Source organism: Camellia sinensis, chromosome 1 (genome assembly GCF_055761805.1).
Source record: "Camellia sinensis isolate YWXY chromosome 1, ASM5576180v1, whole genome shotgun sequence".
Lineage (NCBI taxonomy): Eukaryota > Viridiplantae > Streptophyta > Magnoliopsida > Ericales > Theaceae > Camellia > Camellia sinensis.
Window position 1 is genome coordinate 95996454 of NC_138961.1, and position 10407 is coordinate 96006860.

At 43.4% G+C, this 10407-nt stretch overlaps 1 protein-coding gene across 1 annotated transcript; it reads left to right on the plus strand.

The window, feature by feature from the left end:
* Positions 1-2964: 2964 nt before the first annotated feature.
* Positions 2965-5551, plus strand: LOC114270082 (ABC transporter G family member 6). Its single transcript, XM_028211481.2, has one exon. It carries the CDS (start codon positions 3170-3172, stop codon positions 5354-5356), a length of 2187 nt encoding a protein of 728 aa, XP_028067282.2. The 5' UTR covers positions 2965-3169; the 3' UTR covers positions 5357-5551.
* Positions 5552-10407: the final 4856 nt, after the last annotated feature.

A 10407-nucleotide genomic window follows, 5' to 3' on the forward strand; every position in this document is an offset into this window, starting at 1 on the left:
AATGTAACTAAAAGGAGAAAGTGGAAAATTCTTCAATTTATTAAACAGAATACTACAGATGTAAGGAAAAAATGGTACTCATGTTAATCAGGTATAACGAGCATTTCTTGGGAAGAAAATCAAACCAAGATATGAATGTCCACAAGATTGGAACAACACAAAATTAGATGATTTAAGCCATATGAAATGAACTAAAATCTACAGGCCTGCACTGTCCTAACTCATTGCACCCCTATAATTTCTTCACCACCATGCTAGTTGTTAGTATAACAAAGCCATTGAATCTAAGATAGCTATCCCTGATGTTTATTTTTAATTTTGATTTTTAACCTATGCTGGACATCAAGATAAAAGTGATACCCAGTAATTGTTCCATCTCCAGAGTCCTACAAATTAATGTTGTGGCCATATATATTAGGCAAATTTTACTGAGAATTCAAGTTTCTTACTTTGTTGTGTTTTTTCTTTTTCCATGATCAAGTAAATTTATTGCCAACATAAATTTCCAAAATCAACCAAAAAATGTTAAATTTATTAGATTTGAACTTGGAATTGAATTGAAACATACCCGAATAAACAATGTAGAAGAGTTGGCTCTCAAGACCTTGTAGTTGAATTTAAGACCGTGACTCGATTCTTGAATCCGCGAAAGCATCCACCAATCCATCACCACAAAACAAGCCAACAACACAATCACAACCACCACAACGCCTTTCATTCACTTCTTCACAACTTTCCTCTTTACCCCTCCTCGTTGTTTCGATTCGGTCACAAACCCTAACCATTCCAAAATTCCAAACCAAGAACAAGAGAGACGGTGCTACAGATGCTGTTGTTGCCGTTGTGCGAGTACGAGCGAGAGACAGAGTGACGACTAGGTGAGAGAGAAGGTCTGCGCGAGCAAGAACAAGAGGAAAGAAGAGGGTTACCTAGATGTTGTTGTTGCCGCTGCAAGAGAGATAGAGTGACGATTGGGTGAGAGGGAGGGAGAGAGCAGTGAGATTAGGGCTTCTTTTTTTTTTTTGATCTCAAGAGATAACAGAGAATTTGGGAATATCGGGAAAGAGGGAGGGTGGAAGGGGGTTTTGGCGCGAATTTAGGAATTACTATTTGCGACGATATTAAGGCCCGTCGCAAATGAAAGAGAAAAAAATAAAATTTTGCAACGGATTGCCAAAAGAGCGTTGCAAAAAAAGAAAAAAAAAATTAAAACCAGAAAAATTTTGCCACATTTAACTTACCGTCTCATATAACCTTAATTTTTGCCACAGGCTAATTTTTTTCGTCGCAAAAACTATAAATTCCATGACGGCACTTAAACCGTAGCAAAAAGCAAGCTTTTGCGACGGCACTTAAACTGTCGCAAATTGTTCCGTGTCAAATGCTCCTTTTTCTAGTAGTGTGACAGAGAGTGGAAGACTGCAATAGACGGAAATCGGCGACCAAGAGTGGCGACGGAGAGCGGCAACGGTGACCCCTACGGTGTCCCACGAATCCATTCCCAGGCCTAAAATAATCCCCCACTTTTATTTTCTCGGAGAGATTTGTCCCAGGCCTAAAATAATCCCCCACTTTTATTTTCTCAGAGAGATTTGCCCCAACAAAAAATACACACACATATATATATAGAGAGAGAGAAAAAAAAAGAGTTAGAAATCATAAAAATGATCATGAAAAAGTTATGATTCTTGAATTACCTTGATTAGTATGCGGTACTTTATTTTGAGTATAATTTAAAGATTATAAAACTTTTATGATTATTTTCATGAAAAAAATTTTATAATACCTAACATTGTTGATATAGAGAAAAGTTAGTTGACTGGAATTTTTAGTCTCTCATTGTCACTCTCTCCTTGCTTTGAAGATGGTCACAGCAAATATTTTGTATAATATGTAAAGAGAGAGAGAGTTGTAGGGAGACAGAGACCTTGGGGACCGCTGAAAGATAATCTTGTGTTTTTATTTGTTTTTTTTTATATTTTATTCTAAAATAACATCTTTTTGAGACGTTGGGGGAGTCCGGATCGTCTGCCGTGGTTATCTGCGGTGCCTCCTGCGGCGGTCCAAAACGACGTCGTTTTGGACCTTTTTTTTTTTTTTTTTTTTTTTTTTTTTCTTTTCTTCTTCTTCTTTTGCTGTTCACCCTCTTTCTCACTTCATCACTTTCACTTCACAATGAGCCAAAACACACCACAGAGTCGTTTTGGACCTTTTTTTTTTTTTTTTTTTTTTTTCTTTTCTTCTTCTTCTTTTGCTGTTCACCCTCTTTCTCACTTCATCACTTTCACTTCACAATGAGCCAAAACACACCACAGAACTTTAATCAAAACCAGTAACCTTAACCAAAAAAAAAAAAAAAAACAAAAAAAGAGAAGGCTTTTAACAGTTCTGAGAAAATGGTTTTGATTAATTGAGAAGACTTTGGGGACTTGATTAATGGAGTACAGAAATGAGCCTAAGAAAGAGAAGACTTGTCGGAGGCCGATCTCTTCACGGCGATGCCGATCGGAACAGATCTGAGACCATTGGAGCAGATCGGAGGAAGTTCGAACATCCTGAACAACTTCGAAACAACTGTGGAGGAAGAGAGAGAGAGGTTTTGATTTGTATGCACCATGTATATCACATATATATATATACATATATACGATCTCAAATCTAAGGTGATCAGAATCGCAGTACGACAAAGATGGAGGGGTAGAGTTTGAGCCGAGCTCTGTGATGTTGTGGCTCCTTGTGAGATGAAGTGAAAAAATGGGTCAACAGCAAAAGAAGAAAGAATGAAAGAAGAAGGAAAAAAAAAAAAAAAAAGGTCCAAAACGACGTCGTTTTGGACCACCGCAGGAAGCGCCGCAGATAACCACGGCAGAGGATCTAGACTCACGTTGGGGACCGCTGAAAGATAAGGCGGGTGAGTATCCGAACTCCACAAATATTGAGGTTGACTAGTCTAAAGTTTGGGTTCATTTTGAGCCAAACAAATCAAGATTAAACTCCTCGATAGTAGCGGTTCCTGCGCCGTTAAGTAGCGTATTCTCAAGACTCAGGGCTGAACAGCGCATGATCATTCTTCAACTCTCCATCTCTCTCTAACAAGCATATACTTGTATATACATATATATCACTCACTCTCTCTCTAGAAACTCAGTCAGTTCCGCCTCTTCGACGAATGTCTAGTGTTGTGGCGGAGAGAGACAGCGTACCGAATATGAAACTCTCACGCGCCGCCACGTCTTGCGAGTCACCGTCGCTGCGGCAGATCCGGCAGTCCGACGGCGGCATGCCAAAGGTCGCCGGCGACGAGCAGCCGCCGCCGGATCACCATGTCATCAGCATCGAGCCTCGTCGTCTGCCCTTCGTTCTCTACTTCAGCAACCTCACCTACAGCGTCAATGTCAGCCGGAAAATGACGCTTCCTTCTCTCCTCCGCCGCCAGCACAGCCTCCATGCGGCGGAGCGACCGCTGTCGGGCAAAAACGCAACCGGAACCAAAATCCTCTTGAATGAAATCTCCGGCGAGGCTCGAGACGGCGAAATCCTGGCCGTTCTCGGAGCTAGCGGGTCCGGGAAGTCGACTCTGATCGATGCGCTGGCGAACCGAATGGCACAGGGAAGCTTGAAGGGGACGGTGACTCTGAACGGCGAGGCTTTGGAATCACGATTAATGAAAGTTATATCGGCGTATGTAATGCAAGACGATCTATTGTTTCCGATGCTCACCGTCGAAGAAACTCTTGTATTCGCGGCCGAGTTCAGACTCCCCCGAACTCTCTCAAAATCGAAGAAGAAAATGCGAGTTCATGCCCTAATCGATCAACTAGGGCTCCGAAAAGCCGCCAAGACCGTCATCGGCGACGAAGGCCACCGAGGGGTCTCCGGCGGTGAACGCCGTCAAGTCTCCATTGGAATCGACATAATTCACGATCCAATCATTCTCTTCCTCGACGAACCGACCTCCGGGCTCGACTCAACCAGTGCTTTCATGGTGGTGAAGGTTTTACAGGGAATCGCGCAGAGTGGAAGCATCGTCATGATGTCGGTACACCAGCCGACCTATCGAATCCTCGGATTGCTCGATCGATTGATCTTGTTATCACGTGGACAAACCGTTTTCAGTGGCTCGCCAATGGATTTACCATCATTCTTCTCTGATTTCGGTCATCCGATGCCGGAGAACGAGAACAAAACAGAGTTCGCACTCGATTTCATCCACGAACTTGAAGGATCGTCTGGTGGAACCAAGAGCTTAGTCGAATTCAACAAGACCTGGCAGAGCACGAAGCGGACTCGAAATCCCGAGACTCCAACACAAAATTTGTCACTGAAAGAATCCATAACCGCAAGCGTTTCACGTGGAAAGCTCGTCTCTGGTGCAACCAACAACGATGCTAGCTCCACCTCAATGGTGCCTGACTTTGCAAACCCATTCTTGTTCGAAATTGCTGTACTATCAAAGCGTTCGATGACCAATTCTAGTCGAATGCCGGAGCTCTTCGGTGTTCAACTAGGAGCCATCTTGGTCACCGGACTCATCCTAGCCACCGTGTTCTGGCGGCTCGATCATTCGCCAAGAGGCCTACAAGAGCGATTAGGGTTTTTCGCATTCGCCATGTCAACAACTTACTACACTTGTTCCGAAGCCTTGCCTGTTTTCCTTCAAGAGCGCTACATATTCATGAGAGAAACAGCTCAAAATTCTTATCGCCGATATTCGTATGTCGTCTCGCGCTCACTCACCGCAATTCCTGCGTTGATATTCCTCTCTGCTGTTTTCGCCGCCATAACGTTCTGGTCGGTTGGTCTCAGTGGTGGAGTTTCCGGGTTCTTATTCTATTTCCTCGTCATCTTGGCTTCATTCTGGGCCGGAAGCTCATTCGTGACGTTCCTCTCCGGCGTAGTCCCTCACGTCATGCTCGGTTACACCATCGCTGTCGCGATCTTAGCTTATTTCCTTCTCTTCAGTGGATTCTTCATCAACCACGATCGAATCCCACTGTACTGGATTTGGTTCCATTACATTTCACTTGTCAAATACCCATATGAAGCTGTGTTACAAAACGAATTCAATGACCCAAACAAGTGCTTCGTGAGAGGGATTCAAATCTTCGACACCACGCCGCTTGTGGAAGTCCCGGTAGCATTGAAGGTGAAACTGTTGGAGAGCATAAGCAGTACGTTGGGGACGAACATATCGAGCACGACGTGCGTGACGACAGGGATAGACATATTGCAGAAGCAGGGAGTCACAGATTTGAGTATATGGAACTGCCTGTGGATCACTGTTGCTTGGGGGTTCTTCTTTAGGATTCTGTTTTATTTCTCTTTGTTGCTGGGTAACAAGAACAAGAGGAGTTAAAAAAAAAAACGGTTTAAACAGGTTTGTCAGTGTAAAAGTTTTTTTAAAAAAAAAACTTGGCGGGAGTGGGGTTTATTGTTTTTTTTATTATTTTATTTTAGTTTTTCCCATTTTATAAATGGGAATTTACTGTTGTTGAGTTTTAAGTGTAAAATTGTTATAGACAAAATATAGTACTCCAATAATTTTATTTTATTTTTTTTAGTTTTTGTTTGTTTTTTCTCATTTTATAAATGGGAATTTACTTGTTGTTAAGTTTTAAGTGTAAAATCGTTAGACATAAATATAGTATTCTAATAACTAGTCTTCTACCTGTGATTAGGATTGAGAAAAAAAAAAAATTGGAAAAAATTACAAATTGGTTCGATTTAGATCAAATTGAATGATCTGATTTTTAGATTTTTATGATTAGATCTTGTGTGAGTGATTTTCTGATCACACTGCCCGTTTAGTAATCAGCTAGAGAGCACCGGCAGAATAGATGGCTTCAGCTAACCTGCAACAGAAAGAGAAGGCTTCCGGCGGTGGTTCTTCCACCTGCAACAGAACCACCGCCGGAAGCCTTCTCTTTCTGTTGCAGGTTAGCTGAAGCCATCTATCCTGCCGGTGCTCTCTAACTGATTACTAAACGGACAGTGTGATCAGAAAATCACTCACATAATTTGGCGCCGTCTGTGGGAATAAAAGAATAATAGATGGCCTGTAACGGACAGAAGGAAAAGATTAGGGACGACACTCCTGCTGGGAGTGGCAGACCTATCGACCTTGATATCGAAGAAGACAACCACAATGCAGAAACTTGCGACCAAGGCCACAGAGAGAAAGACGTCGGCCAGACTGGCGACATACCAAAGGAACCAGATCAAAGCAAGTACTATAACGAAGATAACCTCCAGGTATGGAGGGATAGATGCCTACGGAGGGATGAAGAGGTAAAAGAGATGACAAACAAGTTGGCGGACCTTCAATCGGTCGTCAACTTCATGATGTAAAATAACGTCATGCAGTCGCCATACCCGCTGCAGGACACGCCGATCCCAGTGGCCAAGGCCCAGAAGAAAGGACAGAGTGCAATCCCAAAAGCCCCACATCACACCAGGAGCGAAAGACACTCGCACCGGCCTTCCAGGGAGGTTGGGCGAGAGAAATCGAGGAAGGAAGGGTCACGGAGGACGCATCGCACAAAGGAGGCCGACCCCAAAGAACATCGGCATATTCAGGGGCAGGTGCTGTGCTTCAACACACCTAACAGAGAAGGGTCGAAAAGGACACACAACGAAGCTGAGAGCAGTGCTCCAAAGAGACTGAAGTCAGGAGACAGCCGTGCTCCTGGCCAGGCTAAAGAAGACTTGAGGGATTACCTCAAGAGGAGGCAGGATCATGCCGAGTAACATCCACTATTAAACCAAGAACACCATTCTCAGTAGAGTTGGACAAATTTGAGGCGTCGAAAAGATTCAGCATGCCGAGTTTCCAGATCTACGATGGGAAGTCGAACCCCAACTTCCACGTTGGGTTATACCTGAATTCAATGGCACTATATAGTGGGAACGAGCCGTTGCTCTGCAAAGTGTTCCCCTCCTCTTTTGGGGAGATTGCATCAGATTGGTTCCACAAACTACCTAAGGGAAGTATGAAGACCTGGGAGGGCCTGGCCGAGATGTTTGTGGCCAGGTTCGTGACAAATAAATTACAGCCTTTAAGGGTCGACGCATTGATGGCTCTAAAAATTAGTATGGAAGAAGGCCTTAGGGCCTATGCAAAAAGGTACTATGAGGTGTTCAATCGAATACCTGAATGCAACCAAGAGGTGGCGGTCGTGTCTTTCAAGAACGGCGTAAAAGATGATTGTCCACTACGGAAGTCTTTGGCAAAGACATTGCCAAAGAGTATGGAAGAGCTCATGGCCAGAATCGAGAAGTATGCCAAAGTCGAAGAAGATACGTCGGGGAATAAGGAGACGAAGCAAGAAAAAACCAACGGCTCGCCGAAGCGAGGCCGAGGTAACGACGGACCCAACAGGCAAGAGGTAGAACTGAGGGCTGCACAGGCAGTAACAACGGTGTTCTGAATCCCAATCCACAAAGTCCTGGATAGAATTCGGAACCAACCCTATTTCAGAACACCGGAAAGGGCACCGGGAGAATTTATGGGAAGGAACGTTGGTAGACGTTGTGCTTACCACAATGAAGAGGGGCATATGACTCAGGGTTGTAGGGCCCTGAAAGCACACTTGGAAGACTTAGTGAGGCAAGGCCATCTGAGAGACCTTGTCGACGAGGCCAGAACGAGAGAAGAACAGGCAAGATTACCTGAAGCACAAGCAACTCCGCCTCCCCCAGCACAGCAACCTCAGGCAAGAGGACCTCGGGTAATTAATGTAGTTCACTCGAGGGTAAACGAGAACGAAATTAGGGGGGAGACTCAGAAGGTGAAACACCTGCAACATGTCTACCAAGTCGGGGACAAGAGACATCGGGCAGATGACTGCTTGGGACCAGTAGTGTCTTTTACCAGAGTCGACCTCGAGATGGTCCAGCACCGGCATAATGATGCTTTGGTAGTATTCCTCCAGGTTGGAGAGTGCCAAGTGAAACGCATCCTGATTGACCAAGGAAGCTCTTGTGACATTATGTACGTCAGATGTTACAAAGAACTCGGCCTTCACCCCGATGACATGGAGCAATCCAACGGCCCGATGGTCGGATTCAATGGAACGCCGACATGGCCACTAGGAGCAGTAAACTTAGAAGTATAGGCTGGCACCAGGAAGATCAAGACAGAGTTCACCGTCATCGACACACCATCCCTTTACAATGCAATTCTGGGAAGGCCATGGTTGCATGTAATGAGGGCAGTTCCCTCGACATTGCACCAACTATTACGGTTCCCAACAGAGCTTGGGATAGAAGAGGTCCGAGGAGATCAGCTGCAGGCAAAAAATTGCTCCATGGCAGCAATGAAGTTCACCTGCAACATACAAAGGGCAGAAATCGAAGACAAGGACGTAGAGGTCCTAAAGCATATCGGCTTGAAGATAATGAAGGCAAAGAATTGTCAAGACTTTGGAAAACTTGCAATTTGAAACTTTTTCTTTCATTATAGTTTTTTTGTTTTTTCTTTTGTTACTTGCCGAAGTAAATAAATAAAGATTTGAGCTTGATTTTTCACTTGACGATGTTTCAGGAATACATGTATGATGAAAACCCAAGTGGAACTTAAGTTCACATCAGGGGGCAGAGAGTTGATAATAATGTTTAACACTTGTTAAAATTTGTAACAATTTACAAGTTGAAGTTAAACCGAGATAATGTTTAACACTTGTTGAAATTTGTAGCAATTTACAAGTTAAAGTTAAACCGAAATAATGCTTAACACTTGTTGAAATTTGTAGCAATTTACAAGTTGAAGTTAAGCCGAGATAATGTTTAACACTTGTTGAAATTTGTAACAATTTACAAGTTAAAGTTAAACCGAAATAATGCTTAACACTTGTTGAAATTTGTAGTAATTTACAAGTTGAAGTTAAGCCGGGATAATGTTTAACACTTGTTGAAATTTGTAGCAATTTACAAGTTAAAGTTAAACCGAAATGATGCTTAACACTTGTTGAAATTTGTAGCAATTTACAAATTGAAGTTAAGCCAAGATAATACTTGTTGAAATTTGTAGCAATTTACAAGTTGAAGTCAAAACCGAGATTATTGTTTATCTTCACTTGTTGAAATTTGTAGCAATTTACAAGTTGAAATTAAACCAAGATCGTTGTTCAAACACTTGTTGAAATTTGAGTAAAATTTGCAAGTTAAAACCAAGGTTATGATAAGCTAAATCCATTGCCAAGGTAAATCATCGGTGTGTATAACCGAGGTGTATCACCCCGAGAAGGTTGCACAAAGAAGGAAGAGTATAGAAGACATGCAAAATATTCTAAGTATAGAATCATGCAAAAGCAATTAAGAGAAGACTAAGGTACAAACATTCAGAGAAGGAAAGCTGAAATAAACATTCAAGAACGAGGCACATCGGCCATATGCAAAGCTTACATTGTCTAAAGAAACAAAGAAGTACAAGAGTATAAAAGACAAGGAAGGAAAAACATAAAGACTAAGACTCCTCAACAGTAGCAGTTGGTTGAGTTTGAAGTTCAGACGATTGTTGAGAAGCCACCTCGGCCGCCTTTTCTGCCGCGAGCTCGGCATCGATTTGGGCAAGGGTTTCATCAATACTTTTGTCGGCTAAAAGAACGTCGGAGGATGCCTGCGCAGGGGTAGTTTCCTTGGCAACCTCATCACCCTCTCCATCTTGAGTCAAGTCCAGGACTTGCTCAGTTGAAGGAAGGGACTTGGGCCCAGTAGCCTCCTTTGCCTTCCTCACTAAGGCCTCCTCCTCCTCGGACTCAGATTCAGACTCGTCATCGGATTGGCTTAGAGATGGAGACGGAGGGAATGGAAGAGGAATAGCATCGGCATTGCGAAGAGGCGAGTCCTCGGGGACTTCAAGTTTTTTCAGAAGAGACATCCAACCAAGGGAGAAACCCTTGTTGCATGCCTGCTTCACTTGTATTTCATAGGCCTCCGTGACATCAGCCATGCCCTGAGCATATGCCTTCTTATCGGCATCCTTGATTTCAGCCTCCTTGGTGGCCAGGGCCTCTTCGAGCTCCTTTTGGGCTTGGGCCACTTTCTCCTCGGCCTCCTTTTTCTGAGAATCAGCAACCTTCCTGATAGCCTCGGCCGATTCAGCCTTTTCTTCGGCATCAGTTTGGGCTTTGATGCCAGCCTCGACCTGGTCCTCCAACTTCTTCATTTTTGATTGAAGGCTTTTGTTGGTTTTCTGAAGGGTAAGAAACTCCCTCTTCAACTCAGCCAACTTCTCCCGATTTTCAAAAGATTGCATAGAAAAAGAGTGCACATGCTGGATGGCCTGAAAGAACACGAGGCAATGGTTATTGAAGAATTTCTAAGTACAAGAAAGAAAGAAGAAAATTACCAAAAACAAGACACTAACTTGAACAGATCTTTGAAGCATCAGAGCGTAATTCTCATACT

Bases quoted from the DNA above. Each gene is read 5' to 3' on its own strand.
- LOC114270082 (XM_028211481.2), top strand. From the start codon at position 3,170: ATGTCTAGTGTTGTGGCGGAGAGAGACAGCGTACCGAATATGAAACTC.